The sequence below is a fragment of the Solanum stenotomum genome, chromosome 10 (assembly GCF_019186545.1).
Source record: "Solanum stenotomum isolate F172 chromosome 10, ASM1918654v1, whole genome shotgun sequence".
Taxonomy (NCBI): domain Eukaryota; kingdom Viridiplantae; phylum Streptophyta; class Magnoliopsida; order Solanales; family Solanaceae; genus Solanum; species Solanum stenotomum.
Window position 1 is genome coordinate 33,040,229 of NC_064291.1, and position 20,251 is coordinate 33,060,479.

General features: G+C 36.1%; 1 protein-coding gene and 1 pseudogene across 2 annotated transcripts; both read right to left on the minus strand.

Moving 5' to 3' along the window:
* Window positions 1–3,792: 3,792 nt before the first annotated feature.
* On the minus strand, window positions 3,793–5,876 carry LOC125842660 (serine/threonine-protein kinase RIPK). 2 transcript variants are annotated; one of them, XR_007443935.1, is made up of 6 exons: window positions 5,436–5,819; window positions 5,155–5,290; window positions 4,814–4,950; window positions 4,600–4,723; window positions 3,910–4,524; window positions 3,793–3,879 (listed from the first exon to the last, which is right to left on the minus strand). XR_007443935.1 is itself a non-coding variant. In XM_049521983.1 (5 exons), the coding sequence occupies exons 1-5, from the start codon at window positions 5,817–5,819 to the stop codon at window positions 4,004–4,006; spliced, it is 1,302 nt and encodes a 433-aa protein (XP_049377940.1). In that variant the 5' UTR covers window positions 5,820–5,876; the 3' UTR covers window positions 3,793–4,003. The 2 variants fall into 2 exon arrangements, 1 of the variants encoding a protein (XP_049377940.1); XM_049521983.1 differs by having other exon boundaries at window positions 3,793–4,524; window positions 5,436–5,876.
* Window positions 5,877–11,598: 5,722 nt separating this feature from the next.
* Window positions 11,599–19,031, minus strand: LOC125842918 (uncharacterized; annotated as a pseudogene).
* Window positions 19,032–20,251: the final 1,220 nt, after the last annotated feature.

The following is a 20,251-nucleotide window of genomic DNA, read 5'->3' on the forward strand; positions in this document are numbered from 1 at the left end:
AAAACACTATTTAAGGCTTAGAATTTACTTTACGCATGAAAATAATGTATAAGAAACAGTATGTCATGGCTTTCATTTACTCTTAACTATAAAAAGTTTGTGTGGTATATTAATCATGAACAACAATCAAAGATCGTTAATAATATGAAGTATTGAAATCACTATAATGATATTAAGAACCAACAATAGGAATATAGAGAGAATTTCGAACATATTAAACTTTGGGGTAAAAACTCTAGTTTTAATATTGCTAAGTTAAATTATAGATGTAGGGCATGAGGAAGAACTTAATTCCTCACTATGATATCCCAACATAACTTAATGTTCCACAAATCTTGAAGAGAAATCCTAACTTGATGAAGAACAATTAAGAAATGCTTTCTTGAAATTTTTGGACTTGTTTCTTGAAAATCCTATGTTTTGATGGTAGATTCTTGCTTAGGATTCATATAATATGTTAGAATCACTAGTAAATTGTGAGAGTATGATTATCTTGATTTGGAAGGAAGAATTCTTGATGGACTTGCTAAAAAATTCAATTTTTGAGCCTTAGAATTGAGTTATTGATTTTACTAGAGATATAAAAGGATTTGATGTTAGAATCTTGTAAAAACTTCTAGAATTTATGTTGAAAGCTCATGAAAAATACTTATAAGACTTGGCGTGGTTGAAGAGATCTCCTGGGGGATGTTGGGTCAACGAAGAGGTGAAAAGTGAGAAAAGAAACTCAAATAACACTTTTATGAAATCTGAAATATTTAATATACAAATAATAAACATGATATACGAGTGGTATACATGGTCAACGGACCTTCTACGACCAGTGGAATGATCCACAAACTCGTGGATTGCTTCCGTGAAGCTGAGGTGAAAATTACAAGTCTCTGATTCAATTCCACGAGTATGAGCCACAACCCGTAAATGCTTGCACGACAAGTAGTTTCCAATTCGTGAAACATGGAACACAATTCCTAGACTAGAGTGTCTCTAATAAAACAGCCATAACGTTTTACTCCAGGATTTGATTTACAAATAATTAGTGACATTGGAAATAAGACTCAAAGACCTATAATTAATTTGATAAGTAATAAGACACATAACTATTGTATCACAATTCAATCAATAAGGAAACTTTCAACTCAACTTTGTGCTATAGGATTTCTATGACCTTAATTCTTCTCCAATACTCTTACCACACTAAAGAATTAAGCTTAGCACCTATGCACAACTAGGAATCATCCGGTATGGATCTATACACACACGAAGAATTATTCGGGTCTTAGCTTAAATTTTTTGGGGGTGTTACATTATGTTTCCAGTACTTGTTATATTCATGTTTTAGTTTGACTTGAGCAATAAAATGAAGACTATTGAATGATGATCAGCTTGAGGGAATGGATGTTGGCAAGTGCTCAGAAGATTGTATGTTGATTTCTTATTTTTTAATGATTAAGGTCGTATGAATGATATTCCATTATTTGTTTATTTTTTTATGTTCTCTCTCTGATTTCTCTTTATTTTATATTTTATATAATTTTTTGTTTGTCGTAAGTTTATAATTTCTTTTGATTTAAAATAGTAACTTATGACTTTGTTGGAAGTCAATTAACTAACCAAATATTATATATATACATCTTATCGTCTTTTATAACTGTCACTACAACAAAAATAACTTTTAGCGGCAATAAATATACACATTAACAAAGAGTGATAAAACCTTTACCGCCATTAGTTAATTGCCATAATTTGATCCAGTCGCTATAGGCTTTAGGGACATTTACAAAGCGTGCTAAATGTCGTTAAACATATGTTTTTAGCGACAATTAACCTATTGTCGTTAATAATTACCCCTAAAGATCATTTTTGATGTAGTTTACACAAAATGTGGACAAATTTACTAGTTCTAATATTAATTAATGGGACAACAAATTTATTTGGGCAAACAAAAGAACTTCAACTTTGAAGTCTAATTAATTAATAGGGATAAGGGTTTGGAAAATACCCCAACATTGGTCGGATTTGTTGTTGCGATACTAAACTTTCATAAGGACCTATTACCTCCCCCTATTACCTCCCTAGACTATTTAATTCCGTATTTTTTACCCCCTGAACTATTTAGTAGTGTATTTTAAAGGTATTTATGTGCCCACGTGGACACATTACTAATTATAATTTTGCATTATTTTTTATGTCCACGTGGGCAAATATATATGTTTAAAATACAGTATTAAATAGTCTAGGGAGGTAATAGGTCCTCATGAAAGTTTAGTATCGCAACAACAAATTCGACCAAAATTGAGGTATTTTTCATACCCTTATCCCTAATTAATATGGCTGTCATGAAAATACAATGTGAATAGTATATATTCATTCTAACTACGATATGTGATGTTTTCTTTATTGAATAATTGTTAAAGTCAATAAAAAAATTATTTTAATTATTTTATTCCGAACGTGTCTGCAATAAATAAAAGTTGCTCAACTAATATATGTTTAGACTACATGGCAGTCAAACATATGGAGGAAATATCATTAATTGTGCAGTAGGTGATAACTAAATTTAGAAGAAACAACTGGCTAAAAAAAGGGAAAAAATAGGGGCAAAGTATTGAGCTAAAAATAGTGACTAAATTATTAAAAGGAGCTAAAAGTTGTAAACTAGATTATCAAAAGGTACATATAGGTAAGAAGTGGATGGTTGAGCTAAAAATAGTGACTAATTAGATCACTAAATGGACATGGCCTTTACTTTACCTATCTTTAATAGTCTAGTCTTACCTATCATATTAATTACTCTCTCCGTCCCATATTAGATGGACATTTTACTAAAAATATTTGTCTCATATTACTTGATTACTTACTAAATAGGAATAAAGTATAAGTACTCTAGACTATGACTGAAATTTTAGAGACACACCTTAACTAAACTAAGGTCCTATTACCCATGAACTCATTTTTTTTTACACACCTTTTGATTTACGTAGTACACTCCACGACTCCACACAATTGAGGTGCGTGGGAGATGTTTGGATGCCACGTAAGCCAAAAAGGTGTACAAAATTACCAAAAAAAATGGGTTCGGGGGTAATAGGACCTTAGTTTAGCTAAGGTGTATCTCTAAAATTTCGATCATAGTCTAAGAGGTACTTATACCTTATCAATTATCCCTACTAAATAAGAATAAAATCAGTTAATTTTTTCTCATTTTACCCCAACAACTAATAGGATCTTTAGAAGTTTAAGCAGATTTTGAAGATCTAAGAATTTCTGTTTTGAAGAGGCAAATTATTATAAACAAAGGACAAAATAGTAAAGTTGATCAATCTATTAATGATTTCTTAATGAAAATGTAAAATAGAAAGTGTCCATCTAATATGGACGGAGGAACTATCAGAGAAGGAGAAGTGTTCCTTTCATTCAACAGAAAAGGTGTGAAATTATATGTTCCTACTGTACAAATGAAAGTTTTTATTGCTTTATATGTTGCATTTTTCAGGTTGATGCCGTCACGTTGTTGCTTTTAATTGTTGAGTTTCTTACCAACTCCACTTAAACAAATAAAGTCCTCTCCATTTATTAATCAACCATATTTTTTTTAATAACACTAGTGTCTAAGCAGATTTTGATATATTCAGTTACCTCTCATCAACAGAGAATGGAATAACATATCGAACCACCAAAAATTAGGTGTTGATCTCCTATTGTTTCACCGACTTTATTGATCCATAGGTCACAGTGTCGGTGTTAAGTGTCTAGCAAGGAATGAAATGACATGTCTATTTCAAACCTTACAATAGAATTGGCTTAGTCTTGTTTTTTTTTTTCAATTTCATATCTAACAACTGAAGAAGAAGAGAAAATCATGTTACATTTTTATACCTCAACAGGAAACTAGTATGCTGTTTATACCTTCAATATACTCTGCTTACTGCATTAATATTTAGTAGCATCTATAAATTGAAGTGCAATTACTTATATTGTTCGCTGCAATGCCTTTACCATGTCAATGTCTTCGATAAAGAGCTGTATCTGAGTAAGATGCCACCATTCGCTGTCTATTGAGTCGATGCCTCCAGCCATAACCTTGATTTCTCTCATTATTTCTATTCCTTTCTGGTGCTGCAGCATCCTCATTTTGCTCACTTCCACTGCTAAAATCACTACTCAATGTCATTGTTATCATTGGACCACTGATTGAAGTGTCGATGTTGTTGTTGTTTTCATCTTGAAGAGTTTCGAGAATCTTGACAACATCATCCATTGTAGGCCTAGGCTTAGGATAATGATTTAAGCATTTGTATGCTACTAATGCTGCAGTTTGTGCCCCTTTCATAGGGTATTCATCTTCAAGTCTTCGATCCATCACACGAGCAACTCTCTTTGGATCTCTTAGATAAGGCCTTAACCATTCAACTAAATTATGTTCACCTTCTCTTCTCGACTTATCCAAAGACCTTTTACCTGTCAGCAGTTCCAACAGAACTACTCCAAAGCTGTATACATCACTCATTGTCGTCAAATGACCTGGAAATCATAGCAATGAATTAGCTAATTGTCACAAGTATATCATTTTTCTGTTGAATCAAAGAGTTAATTTACCTGTCATGATGTATTCAGGGGCTGCATAGCCATGTGTTCCCATTATTCGTGTGGAAACATGAGTATCATCCCCTTCTGGCCCATCCTTTGCTAGTCCAAAATCAGAAAGTTTAGCAGTGTAATCCTACAACACAGATGATCATGTTTCAAGTGTCTCTGTTTGTTTTTCATTTCTTACAGGATAAAAACAGCAAGAGATCATCGAGGTGCTTACCGAACCTATTAAGATGTTTGAGGCCTTAAAATCCCTGTATATGACTGGTTTGTCTCCTTCATGGAGGAACGCGAGACCTTTTGCTGCTCCCAATGCTATCTTCATCCTTGTTGACCACGATAATGTGATCGAAAACTCTGCATAATGCCACAAATACAAACATGATTGACAACTAGATATATCAAGGCTCGACTCGGTTTCAGGTTCTCTGAGTGCTAAAAATCATATATGTATATACTACTACTACTTAGATGATGTAAAAAACAGAATCAATTTTATATCCAATTTCGCGATAGCCTTATATATGCACAAAATTCACATGAATGTATATGGAAACTTACTTCCAAAAAGTTGATTCTCCAAGCTTCCTCTTGGTAAGAATTCATAGACTAAAAGTCTATTATCATCCTCCCAGCAGTATCCAATCAATTTTACCAGATGTGGATGCCTCAATTGCCCCAGGAATATTATCTCTGTCTACATAATAAACTCACTAATTTCAACCAAGTATATATATATATATATATATAATAACAACAATTATCACATCTCAATCCTAGCTCACAGTCCATATCGCTCCACAAACACAAAAGATCACGAATGAAAAAACAACATAACTCACCAGCCATTCCTTGTGACCTTGTAGACCCTCTGTATCCAGCACCTTAACAGCCACAATCTGAGCTTTTAATCCTGGTCTAACCTTGTCATCGACGAATCCCTTGTACACAGGTCCAAAACCTCCTTCACCAAGAAAATTAGCAGAAGAAAAATGATGTGTAACCTCTCTAAGATCAGTAAATGTAAAGTTTATAAGGCTTGATCCAATGAATGAGTTAGAGAGTTCATCAGCCGATAACGGTGAACTTGGATCATCAAAGTCTAAAAGTGTTAGCCTCTGGAATGAAGTTTGTTTCTTGTCCTGTTTCTTAGATCTTACAAACTCATCATCCACTTTGTAACAACATGGAATCATTGATTTCCAGCTTAATTTTTCACCAGTCATTACAACTAGCTAGAGAACGCGAATGAAAGTAATGAGTTTTTCAACCTTGTTATAACTAATTTATCAATCACCAACTACTCCTTAATATACAGAGAACTTTGATATAGACTGATGCATTTATTGAATTATTCCATGTAAACGTATAAAAACTTTATATTAAAATATGTACTAAATCAAATGTACTTGGAAACAATTCAAAAATTCCAACACTAAAAAAGAGTATTTAGTCGTTGTATTAGCTAACAAGAGAAACAGACTTGTCCACCTATTTGACTTTAATGGCATGATTAAGAATAGTTTGTTATGTGTTAATTATTATTTTTCAATTTAATATACATGTGGAATGCAACAGTTTCTTGCTTTACGTTCGAAAATTTCTTCATACTTTGCTGTCAAGGGTATTTAAATTATTTAATTTTCTCAAACCTCTCCCGGAAATCTTCTAAAGTATGATTTTGTCCTCTCAACTGCCCCTTTTTTCTTTTATTAATTAATATAGTGTAGTAAAATAATATTTCTTAAGTTCTATGATTTTCGGAAAATTATGAGTTTGATAAAATGTGTCGTTTTGTATATGAAATTAATAGTATATGAATAATACATGCATTTTCCAACATGAAATTATGTTTGGTTATTCTTGCCATCTGTCATTGCTTATATATGGCTATTTTATGATTTTTGTATAAAGAGAATTTGGGGTAAATTAGTAGTTTTGTTTTCGAACTATATATTGACAATATTAAAAATACCCTTCTACTTGATTAACTTAACTTAGATATACCCTTGATCTGTGACATAACATAACAAGTGGTCTCAAACTCTAATATGAGCATGTGACTCTTAATAAAAAGTCGAGAGAAGTATTGAAAATACTCCTAAACTTGATGAGAATTTAGGGATGTATTTGTTGAGTTTTGAAGGTGTGAATAGGAAATGAAGGGGTTGTGACTCTCTTGAAGGTCGGTTGTTATTTTTTCAAAGAGTTGTGCAAAAATATAAGAGGTAACAATATTTCTAAAAAAAAAATAATCTCAGCGAGACGGAGAGAGTACTATTTTTGAAGACATGAATAGAGCCCACAGCGGCACCCGGTGGGTACAGCTAGTCGGGTTCGCAAAGCGACACCCGGAAACCACGGTTAAAAAAAAAAAAAAAATAGAGCCCACACATGTGTTTTGCATGCATCAAGAGAAATTATTATTGTGAAGAAAAGCTTTCAAATTGAGATACTCTTTTAAAACCATGATATATGGACAAATGTTTTTTCTTGCTTCTAAGAGCTGAATATTGATATATTATATTCTAAGTCTTCTAAGACTTGTTAGCAATCTTTAACTATTTTTTGAATTATAATCCCTTCGAAGGAAATATATGTATAATATATCTCTTCCAAGCAGTCACAGTGATAGACATCTTATGACATATGATAGCTATGTTAAATAACGTAATTTTTATTTTATTAGAAAATAAGAAATGACAGGAGAATACTTCTAGAAGCTGGCCCCATTTTGTTGGCTGAACTAAAAACCTAAAAGCCACCCCTTAGTTGTAATTGAGAATGAATTTCCCTACCAAAATATCAAAATCTCCTTACCAAATCTTTTGGTTTTGGTTGCCTCCTAAATATGTTATCTAAGTTCAATGTCAACTCTACTGCAATTTCTGATGGTTCTAAATTCCAATCATCACATTAATGATAGCTTCAAAAGCTCTACATGCTACCAATTAATTTAATTAAATGTGCATTAACCAAATTGATAAAAAAATAAAAGAAGTCCATAAACAAGTCTCTATCCTGATCTCCAGCTACAAATTATAATTGAATGTTCCACCCCTCTCCTTTTTTCTTTTCCTTATTTTGTGCCATTCTAGTTGATTTGTGCATGTGATACTGTGTTATTTCCTCCATTCTAAAATAAGTGTTACATAGGTAAAAAACATTTGTCTCAAAATAAGGTCTCATTTGTTTCCATTAAAGTTTAGACGTTTGAATTTGTACATCTGAATAATTAAAATATTGTCTCTAGGAACACTGAATAAATAGAATGGTTTAGTATTCAATATCTAAATGTATATAATTTATTTGTATCTTTAAATAAATAAATAATTCAAATAAAAATTAATAAAAAAAATACTTACGCTGATTGGTAGTGATGGTATAGATAATTTGTAGTGGTGGTGGTAATGATAATAGTGGTTGTTAATGGCTAGTAATAATGGCGGTGATAGTTGTGACGATTTAGGTGGTTGGCGTTGTGGTGATTGTTATAATGGTGGTGAATGGTGGTGGTGGTGGCGGTAATGACCAAATAATGGATGGTGGTAGCCGATGGTGGTGTTAGTTGTGGTGACAAAGTTTATTAGTAGTGGAAACTGACTGTGGTGGTAGTGGTTGATAGTAGTGGTAAAGGTGGCGGCGTCTACAAAGACAAGGGGGTGGCAATGGGTATATAATTATAATGATGGAGAAGGTAAGTGTGATATTTGACAATAATGTTCAACAATGGTGGTGGTTGCGATGACAGAGGTGGTTGGTGGTTGTCATGACCTAACCCAGTGAGCCGAGCAAACACCTACTCTAACACCTAGATAGGAGAAACCTTGCCCCCAAATCGGGACATTAAATGCGGAAGTGAAAAAAATATAAGCTAAAACCCTATTTAAATATGTAAATACTCAAACTTGGTCAAAATAATAATACTTTTGTCAAGAAATACCCTAAACCCTCCCCAAGAAACTAGTCTAAGCATGTACAAGAGCTTCTAAGAGAATACAAGATTTTAATTTTAATAGACACAACTCCCACCATGAAGGAAGATGAGTAGAACTTGTCGGAGATCATCATTGTCTTTATTTACAAAACATCGCTAACCATGCAACCAAACTATGCCAAGTTGCATAGAAAAAGTTGTATCAGCACAAACAACATGCACTAGTAGGCATTATCGGTCGACCCGACTCCACCACATAATATCATGCAAATAATCAATAAACATGGAATTTGGAGATATAATTATGACCCTGATCCTTAACATTACCACCTTCACTGCCTAATAAGATGTAACACCCACAACTAGAAAGAGCTAGAATTACGAAGAGTCATTTTTGGAAAGAATGAAAAATCTGGAAATTTGACAAAATTAAGTTAAGTATGAGTTTTAGGTTAACTTCAAACGACCATAACTACTAGCTCAACATGATTTAGGTGTTCTGCAAGATACCGTAGGAAATATCTTTGAATTATCTTTCCAACACCGCTGAGTTTGCGCGATTTCGAATTCGTATGAAGGAGATATGCCCATTTGAAGTTGAGTTGTCTAGATAAGGAAAGTCAAAACCGGATTTTTGAAGGGTATTATGGTCTTTTTGCTATCCAATTAATTAATTTCGTTTTTGGTAATTAAGTTGGGGTCTAAACTGATTGGATTCAGTTTACGCTTTATCAAACCAAGTTAAGGTTTTGAGAGAAGAGAAAAGAGGAGAAGAAGCAAGGAATCGTCAAGTTCTTGAAGAATTGCTTGTGGATTTCGTCAAGGGGTGATCCCTACGAGGTATGTGAGATCACATAGCGTTGGATTAGTTCACCCACGCGCCAATCATGATTTGATTTAGCGTAATTATGTTCTTGAAATAAAAGTTTATGAGTTCTTGATGAATATTGTTGAAAGTTTCGTTTAAATCTTGATTGTTGAAGTTTGGAGAAGTTCTTGAGATAGATTCATGAAATTAAATATCGTTTTGAGTAGATTCTTGCATATTTTGGTTATGTAGTTGAATCTAAGTGTTTGGGGAAAGACCCAATTGAGTTTAGATGGTTTAGAGTTGAAAAACGACCAAGAGAATTCGTAAAAAATATGAGAAAAAAGGTGGGGTACTGCACCACTCTGAGCGCCCCACAAAGTTCTCTGATGTTTGGCCTCTGGGGCGCCGCACCAGCCAGAGCGCCCCAAGCCAGACTCTAAAGTTTTGGTTTAGCGCCCCGCACCACTCAGAGCGCCAGGGACTCCAGGTCATCTATTTCTTTCCACTTCTTTCCGTTCTAGTTCCCTTAAAACGTACCTATGTTTCCCAGTTGATTACTACACTCTAAGGTACGTCTAAACAACATGAAATCATCAATAACATGAGATCATGAGTCTTGAATCCATAATTAAATTCAAGGGAAGTTAAGATTCAAGTCAAGAGAAGTTAAGAGTCAAGTCAAGAAAAGTTCATAGAGTTTTCCAAAAGTTTTTTTCAAACGTTTTAACTTTGTTTTAAGCCTTGAGTTTTGAGTTGAGTAAAGAGTAAAGATTGAAGTTCATTTCTTCAAAGAGTATATAGGGACTGTGTATTCCCAAAGAGTTTCAATTGTTTTCACATTTAAATAAGAAAGGAAACTGATATTTCAAAAGAGCCTTTGAGCTAGTTTTCAGTAAAGAGTAAATGCTTTCACAATTAAGCAAGAGAGGAAACTTTGATTTCCAAAAGGAGCCTTTGAGCTAAGTTTTGAGTAATTATCTCAAACCACTGAAAAAAGTTATGTTTTTAAACATAAGAGCTAGTATTATATTTTGGGAGTAGTATTGAGCACCGATATGGGGGAGAGTTCAGACAACTCCCAGCCCCCATAAACTATGTAGCCACCATGGGTAGAAAAGGGTCATACTTTTTAGATGATTCCATAGTGCTTTTTAGTATAGACTAGTGGATTCACTTGGTAGTCAGGTTCTATACCCTTGACAAGGTATAGGACAGCCCTGGCAGCATGAGGCAAAACGTTGTATCATCACAATAGCTCTTACGTGATGGTTGTCGGTTAGAGAAACTCCCACAACAACATTTTGTATTTTTATATACATTTCAGAGTTTACATTGTATCTTTGCATACACACAAAATTGCTATTGTATTTCTAAATACACAGAGTTGTTATGCATGTTTTAAAAAGCTTTTCTTTATATTGCACTTGTTTATACCGTTTTATATTAAAATGAGTTCAGTTGAGTTTAGACCAGGTTTTTTCTTCAGTTCGTTTCAAGCTTAATTCTAATTTGGATTTTCTCTCACTTGTTCATACATTCAATGTACTGATGCCATTTGACATGCATTTTTTTTATGATGCAGACACAGGTAACCATGATCAACATCCATTGCATCGTTGATTCTAGCTAAGCTTCAGAGTTTGTTGGCGAGCCTCCTTGCTTCAGGATGTCGTGGGTGTTGACCCAACGTCCATCTCAGTTGTTTAGAGGCTTCAGACAGTTAGAGATATTAGTTCTTGAGTCTTTTTATTTCCTGTTTTGATGGTTGAGACTTACATTGCCATTTTGGCCAGTGAATGTTATTTTAATATATTCTAAGTTTATTATCGAGCAGTTTAGTTTACTTTTTTTAAAGTATTTATATCACGAGTAAGTCGTCCACTGAGTAAGTAAACCAGGACAAGGGTTCGCTTAGGGCCAACAATGGTTCTTAAGTGCCAGTCCCGCCCAGGGTGTAGCTCGGGGCATGACATAACACTACCTTGGGACTCATACACCCTATCTAAAATCACCCCACCTCCTTCCACTGCCAACTCTACCATCTAGGCCATTTCACCCTCGAATCAGATCATAACCTAACCCTCTATCATATAGAGATTTTACAAATCCCTCATTTTACCAACCCACAATCCTTCCACTAACCTCGTTAACTATCATGCTACTCTCCCTAAAGTACAATGTCAACCTCATGGCCCTTGACCAAGTTAGTAAACCTCCTACAAGACTCCTACTAAATTACCTTGACTCAAATCCCCCATTATAAGATATGTTCCAAATCCCCTTGATAACCGTAAACAGTCCCACCAATCAAATTATGCACCAGACCGCCGATCATCAACCTGACCTAATCAACCACCAAGACCTGCCCAAAATCATAACAATCACCCATACCTAATTTATCGCATCCATCAAGTAACTCGGACCACCAAAGATCTATGAAGCATCATCTCCAGGGTTTAACATGCAACTTCGATCTACAAGAACCATCATAACATATACACACAATTCCCCGCCACTCATCGACCAACATATAACAATCATATTACGAAGAAGTAAACTACATTCACTTATGGAACCTACATTCAAGAGAAAAATTAAACACATACCAAACGTGGTACCCAAGCAAACCATGAATATATATATATGCCAAACCTATGGGCTAGAGACTGAAAGCTGCAAAAAGAAACTCAAAATATTGTGTCTATAATGGCCTCTAAGAGTGACATAAACACATATCCTTTTAACATAGGTCATCGAAAGGATCTCAGAGACCCACCAAAGTACGAAAGCTAGGATCTTTCAGAAAATAGATTCTTATACAAAGAGTGCACAACTGCATGGATAAGCTCACACTAGCCCATCAATTTGGGATTTAAATTAGAGGTTTTCCTTGGGTGGTATCAGAAAGAATTCAAATCACCCCACCTCCTTCCATTGCGAACTCTACCATCTAGGTCATTTCACCCTCTAATCAGGTCATAACCTAACCCTCTATCATATAGAGATTTTACAAATCACTCATTTTTACCAACCCATAGTCCTTCCACTAACCTCGTTAACTATCCTGCTACTCTCCCTAAAGTACCATGTCAACCCCCTGGCCCTTGACCAAGTTAGTAAACCGCCTGCAAGACTCCTGCTAAATTACCTTGACTCAATCCCCCTTATAAGATATGTTCCAAATCCCCTTAATAACCGTAAACAGTCCCACCAAATAATTTATGCACCAGACCGCCGATCATCAACCTGACCTAATCAACCACCAAGACCTATCCAAAATCATAACAATCACTCATACCTAATTTATTGTCACGCCCCGAGCCTACACCCTGGGTGGGACTGGCACTCGAGAACCATTGCTGGCCTAAGCGAACCCTTGATCTGACTTACTTACTCAGCGGAAGACTTTACTCAAGATAAATATACTTTAAAAGAAAAACTAAAATGCTCAATAAATAACTTAGAATTTAATAAATAACATTCACTACCAAAGTGGCAACTCAAGTCTTAACTTAACTGAAAAGGGAAAGTAAAGACTCATGAACTAACATCACTAACTTTCTCTATGAAGCCTCTAAACAACTGAGATGGACATCGGGACAAGACCCACGACATCCTAATGAACTAAAATACTGAAGGCAATAAAAAGGATCCTCCAGAAAGCTAGGAGGCTCACCAACTGACTCTGAGTGCTCAACTGGATCAACGAGGTGCTGGATGCTGATCCTGGTTACCTGCGTCTGCATCATAATAAGATGCAGGCCAACTGGCATTAGTACATTGAATGTACGAGTATGCGAATTGAAATGCTAAACATAACTTAGCTTGAAAGGAATCTGAAAGAAGCACTTACCTTGACTTTACTCAACTCCTGAATAACTTAACTCAATATAAAGCAATAAAACACATGCAATATATAGAAATCCTTTAAAGCAGTAGAAAACAACTTAGTTCGTTAAAGAAAATGCAATAACAAATTCAACTTTACTCATATAATAAAGTAATATAGTTTTTTGTGGGAGTTTAAAAAACTGACAACCACCACTATAAGCCTAAGTGGTGATACAACGTCTTGTTCACGCTGCGAGAACTGTCCTATACTTTGCAGTCATATAGAACGCCTTAACTAAGTGGATCCACTAGTCTATGCTAAAAAGCACTTAAGGAGTCATCTAAAAAGTATGATCCTTTACTACTCATGATGGCTACATGGTTTGTGGAGACGTGAGTTATCTGAACTCAAACTCGTCCCCATATCGGTGCTCAATACTACTCCCAAAATATACTTAGCTCATATGTTTGTAAAAACAAAACTCTTTCTTTGGTTTGAGGTAATTACTCAAAAACTTAACTTAAAAGCTCTCTTGGAAATCTCAGTTTCCTTTGTTGCTCAAATGTGAAACATTTTAACTCTTGGGAATACTTAGTTCCCATATAATCTTTGAAGAATGAACTTTACTCTTACTCTTTATTGAAAACTATCTCAAAGGCGCTTTTGGAAATCAAGGTTTCCTTTCTTCTTTATATGTGAAAACATTTACTCTTTAACTGAAAACTAGCTCAAAGGCTCTTTTGGAAATCAAGGTTTCCTTTCTTCTTTAAATGTGAAAACATTTTACTCTTTGGGAATACATAGTCCCGATATACTCTTTTGAGGAAATGAACTTCAAACTTTACACTGGGGGAGGTGATTTTTGTATAGTGGGGGAGCAAGTCTTTGACGTGGACTTGCGTGCCAAAACCTGCTCGACTTTTTCCTTCTTCATTTTCTCACCCCAATTCGCCTAAATCCGATTCTTTTTCTCAATTCCTCTATAGATTCAAATGCCGAGTATATATACATAAGAATATAACTCAAAACAACTCTTAAATCGACACGATTCCATCAAGAACTCTACAATCCCATCAAATCTCAAGAACTAAAGCAAACTTTAAGAACATAATTTAATAACATCATACTTTCAACTTTCTAGAATCGAATTTTGCTGAAACAAACATGGTTGGCGCGTGGGTGAATGAACTCAACGCTTTGAGAGTCTCACATACCTTGTAGGATTGAATTCTTGGCTAATTCTACCACCAAAATCGCAAGAACTAGACGAATCTTGAGCTTCTCTTCTCCTTTCTCCTCTTTTCTTTTCTCTCAACGACCTAGCGTATTTCTTAATTGTGTAAACTGAACTAACTCAGTTTAGACCCCAAATAATTTACTGAAAATGGATTTTAGTTATTGGGTAAGGAAAAGACTAAACTACGCTTCAAAAATCCGGATTAGACTTTCCTTATTTGAACAGCCCAACTTCAAATGGGCATATGTCACTCATACGAATTTGGAATCGCGCAAACTCGACAGCGTTAGAAAGATTATTCTAAGATATTTCCTACGGTATCTGGAAGCACACCTAACTCATCCCGAGCTAGGAGTTATGGTCGCTTGAAGTTGACCAAAAACCCAAACTTAACATAACTTGACAAATTTTCCAGATTTTCATCCTTTTCTAAAATGACTACTTCCAATTCTAACTCTTTCTAGTTCTTTCAATTAACGAGATGTTACAATATCTCCTCATTGGGAACATTCATCCTCGGATGAGATTACTCTTACTAAGCTAATGGTGGAACATCTAACATTCAACTCAAACACCCAACAAGCAATGCCAATACAACATGCCAACTTATAAATTATAGAGTACTAAGAAGAGAATTAGTACCTTGGTATGGAACTTCTACGGTTTTAAAGAGATGCGGATATCTCTTCTTCATATCTTCCTCAGCTTCCCAAGTAGCTTCCTCAACAAATTGATTCCTCCAAAGAACCTTGACTGATGCAACCTCTTTTGTCCTCAACTGGTGAACTTGGCGATCTAGAATCTGAACATGAATCTCCTCATAAGATAAATTATCCTTGATCCCAATATCTTCAGTTGGTATGATAAGTGAAGGATCTCCCATACACTTTTTCAATATGTAAATATGAAATACCGTATGAATCGCTGCTAACTATTATGGTAGCTCCAACTCATAAGCTACATTACCTACCCTTTTCGATATTCTGTAAGGGCCAATGTACGGGGGACTAAGCTTCCCCTTCTTACCAAATCTCATAACACCCTTCATGGGTGAAACTTTTAAATATACTCAATCATCTACTTCAAACTCTAACCCCCTTCTCCTAACATCAGTGTAGGATTTATGACATCTCTGTACTGTCTTCAACCTCTCTTGAATCACCTTCACCTTCTCCATAGCTTGATAAACTAAATCTGGTCCTATCAACCCAGCTTCACTAACTTCGAACCATTCAATAGGAGATCTACACCTTCTCCCATAAAGAGCTTCATAAGGAGCCATTTGGATGCTATAGTGGTAACTATTGCTGTAAGCAAATCTGATGAGAGGTAGGTGATCATCCCAATAACCTTTGAAGTCAATCACACAAGCCCTCAACATATCCTCTAAGGTCTGGATAGTGTGCTCTGCTTGCCCATCTGTCGGAGGATGAAAGGCAGTACTTAAGTTCACCTTTCAACCCAAGCCTTTTTGGAATGACTTCCAAAACCGTGCAGTAAATTGCACACATCTATCTGAAATAATGGAGGTAGAAACCCCATGAAGTCTTACCATCTCTTGAAGATACAATTTAGCACAATCTTCTGCTGAATGGGTAGTCTTTACTGGCAAAAAGTGGGTTGACTTTGTCATTCTATCGACAATCACCCAAATAGAATCACGATGCATACGAGACCTCGACAAACCTGTGATGAAATTCATATTAATCATCTCCCATTTCCATTCCGGAAGTTCTATATTCTGAGTCATACCACTGGGACTTTGGTGCTCTACTTTAACCTGTTGGCAATTCGGGCACTTAGCAACAAATTTTGCAATGTTTTTCTTCATACTACTCCACCAATAAAATTCTCTCAAGTCACGATACATCTTTATGGAACCCAGATGAATTGAATATCCGGAGCTATGAGCTTCCTCCATGATCCTCTCTTGGAGTTCATCCACCATTAGTACACACAATCTGCCTTGATATCTCAACACACCATCTCTCCTTTGTTCAAAGGCCATTACGTTTTGCTTATGAACATTTGCCTTCAATTCAAGCAAAATAGGATCTTGGTCTTGCTTCTCTTTTACTTCTGACACTAATGATGATTCAGCCCCATTCATCACCACTACTCATTCCTCTGTGGAATCCATTAGTCGGACTCCCAGGCGCGCAAGCCTATGCACATCTTTCGCTAACTCTCTCTTTTCTTCCTCAACATGGGTGGTACTACCCATGTACAACCCGCTTAAAGCATCAACAACAATATTAGCCTTACATGGGTCATAAAGAATACTCATATCATAATTCTTGAGTAATTCTAACCTCCTCCTTCATCTTAGATTAAGCTCTTTTTGAGTAAACACATATTGAAGACTCTTATGATCAGTAAATATATCAACATGAACACCATACAAATAATGACGCCATATCTTCAAAGCAAATACTACGGTAGCCAAAGTCATGGGTTAGGTGGTTCGTCTCATGAACTTTCAACTGTCTGGAGGCATAAGCTATAACTTTGCCATTTTGCATTAAAATGCAACCCAAGCCAACTCTAGATGCATCACAATATAGTACCTTCTGGTAAGGTCAATACTAGGGCAGTAGTCAACCTCTTTTTCAATTCCTGAAAGCTTTTCTCACAAGCTTCAAACCATTGAAATTTCACTGTCTTCTGAGTTAACTTGGTCAAAGGAAATGAAATAGAAGAGAACCCCTCTACGAACCTTCTATAATATCCAGCCAAACCCAAGAAACTCCTAATATAAGTTGGAGATGTGAGTTTAGGACAATTCTTCATTGCCTCTATTTTCTAAGTATCAACTTAATTCCCTCTCCAGACACAATGTGACCTAAGAATGCCACAGACTCAAGCCAAAATTCACACTTAGAGAATTTGGCATACAACTCTCTATCTTTTAGAGTTTGGAGAACTATTTTGAGATGACTAGCATGATCTTCTTCATTCCTCGAATAGATTAGTATGTCATCAATGAAGACGATAACAAACATATCTAAGTAAGGTTTGAATACTCTATTCATAAGGTTCGTGAATGTTGCAGGCGCATTGGTCAAACCAAATGACATAACTAAGAACTCATAATGACCATAACGAGTCCTGAATGTTGCATTTGGAATATCACATTCCCTTATCCTCAACTGATGGTAGCCTGATCTGAGGTCTATCTTGGAGAAACAAGTAGCACCTTGAAACTGATAGAAAAGATCATCAATTCTCGAAAGAGGATACTTATTCTGGATAATAACATTGTTCAACTAGCGTTATCTATACATATTCTAAGGGAACCATTTTTCTTTCTCACAAACAAGACTAGAGCACCCCAAGGTGAGACACTTGGTTGAATAAAGCCCTTATCAAAGAGATCTTTCAACTACTCTTTCAACTCTTTTAACTCTGTTGGTGTCATTCTGTATGTCGGAATAAAAATAGGAGGAGTATCTGGAAGAATATCTATACCGAAGTCTATTTCTCTCTCTGGAGGGACTCCGGGAAGATCATCAGTAAATACTTCTGGAAACTCTTTTACTACTGAAACTGACTTAATAGGAGGTATCTCCATACTATAGTCATTAACTCAGACTAAGTAATAGACACAACCCTTAGAAACCAACTTTCTCGCCTTAAAGTACGAAATGAAACGACCCTTTGGCATTGCTGAACTGCTCTTCCCTCTCTAAGACTGACTCATTTGGAAACTAAAACTTGACAACTCGAGTTTTACAATCTATTGATGCATAACAGGCATGAAGCCAATCCATACCAAGAATGACATCAAAATCTACCATGTCTAACTCAACTAAATCAGCCATGGTGTTCTTGTGATAGACGAAAATAGGACAATCACGATAGACTCTCTCTACTATAATAGACTCACCAACAGGTGTAGAAACACTGAAGGGCTCAAGAAGTTTCTTAGGAAGAACATCAAAATTGAAGACCCGGATCATACCAGTGACAACATCTGGCGAATCCTCTTGCTCTTGGTGACTAGTGATAGCATAAAGACGGTTTCTTCTTCCACCTGTGAAGTAGTTCATCTATATGCAGCTCTGTCTGGTGGAGCAACTGAAGAAGACTAGGCTCTATTGCCCCCATTACCATTACTCTGCCTGTTCTTAGGACACTCTCTCATAAACTGGCCGTTCTGGCCACAGTTGAAGCAACCAGTTGAGCCATCATGACACACCCCTGAGTGGCTCCTACCACACTTAGCACATGCAGGAGTCTTAGTACCTCTTTGTGCTTTACTACCTTGCGAATGCGCAGGTCTAGCTTTAAAGTTCTGAGAATTCTGACTATTGTACTCACATTTATTCCTTGGTGCAGGTGCACTAGCAGATGATGAAGCAGGTCCTTTCTACTTATGTTGGAAAGAAGACCGGTTCACATTACTCTTTTGCTTCCCGGATTCATTCCCTGATGTCTTAGCCCTCTTATTCTTAAACTCTTATCTATCATTCAGTTGGTCCTTCTCAACTTATTGCACATGGATCATCAACCTTGTTATGCCCATGGCACCTATTAGCATTGTTGCCTTTCTTTCCTTACTTGATAGACGAGTCAACCCAACAACGAATAAACTCATCCTGCTTCACATGTCAGCAACCATCTCTTTACTTCTCTTAGCTCACGAAGAAAGAAACGCCTCATGAAAGCAGTTCAACTCACAATCGGTTACACGCAAACATGAGTTAGAAAGAAATTTTTTAGAGATAAAACTCTAACGCACAATATTAGTATGAAAGAAGTGAAGGAATTTCCTAAATGTTGTAGCCTCCTATTTATAGATGTGGCACGCTTCACACTCACACTGATAACTAGGACTCNACTAGGCTCTATTGCCCCCATTACCATTACTCTGCCTGTTCTTAGGACACTCTCTTATAAACTGGCCGTTCTGGCCACAGTTGAAGCAACCAGTTGAGCCATCATGCCCGAGTGGCTCCTACCACACTTAGCACATGCAGGAGTCTTAGTACCTCTTTGTGCTTTACTACCTTGCGAATGCACAGGTCTAGCTCTGAAGTTCTGAGAATTCTGACTATTGTACTCACATTTATTCCTTGGTGCAGGTGCACTAGCAAATGATGAAGCAGGTCCTTTCTACTTATGTTGGAAAGAAGACCGGTTCACATTACTTTTTTGCTTCCCGGATTCATTCCCTGATGTCTTAGCCCTCTTATTCTTGAACTCTTATCTATCCTTCAGTTGGTCCTTCTCAACTTGTTGCACATGGATCATCAACCTTGTTATGCCCATGGCACCTATTAGCATTGTTGCCTTTCTTTCCTTACTTGATAGACGAGTCAACCCAACAACGAATAAACTCATCCTGCTTCACATGTCAGCAACCATCTCTTTACTTCTCTTAGCTCACGAAGAAAGAAACGCCTCATGAAAGCAGTTCAACTCACAATCGGTTACACGCAAACATGAGTTAGAAAGAAATTTTTTAGAGATAAAACTCTAACGCACAATATTAGTATGAAAGAAGTGAAGGAATTTCCTAAATGTTGTAGCCTCCTATTTATAGATGTGGCACGCTTCACACTCACACTGATAACTAGGACTCTACAGACACGTCTTCATAGACTCCCTAGGACTCTTGAACTCTGTGCTCTGAAACCAAGTTTGTCACTCCCCAAACCTACACCCTGGGTGGGACTGGCACTCGAGAACCATTGATGGCCCAAGAGAACCTCTTGGCCTGGCTTACCTACTCAACAGAAGACTTTACTCAAGATAAATATACTTTAAAAGAAGAACTAAAATGCTCAATAAATAATTTAGAATGTAATGAATAACATTCACTGCCAAAGTGACAACTCA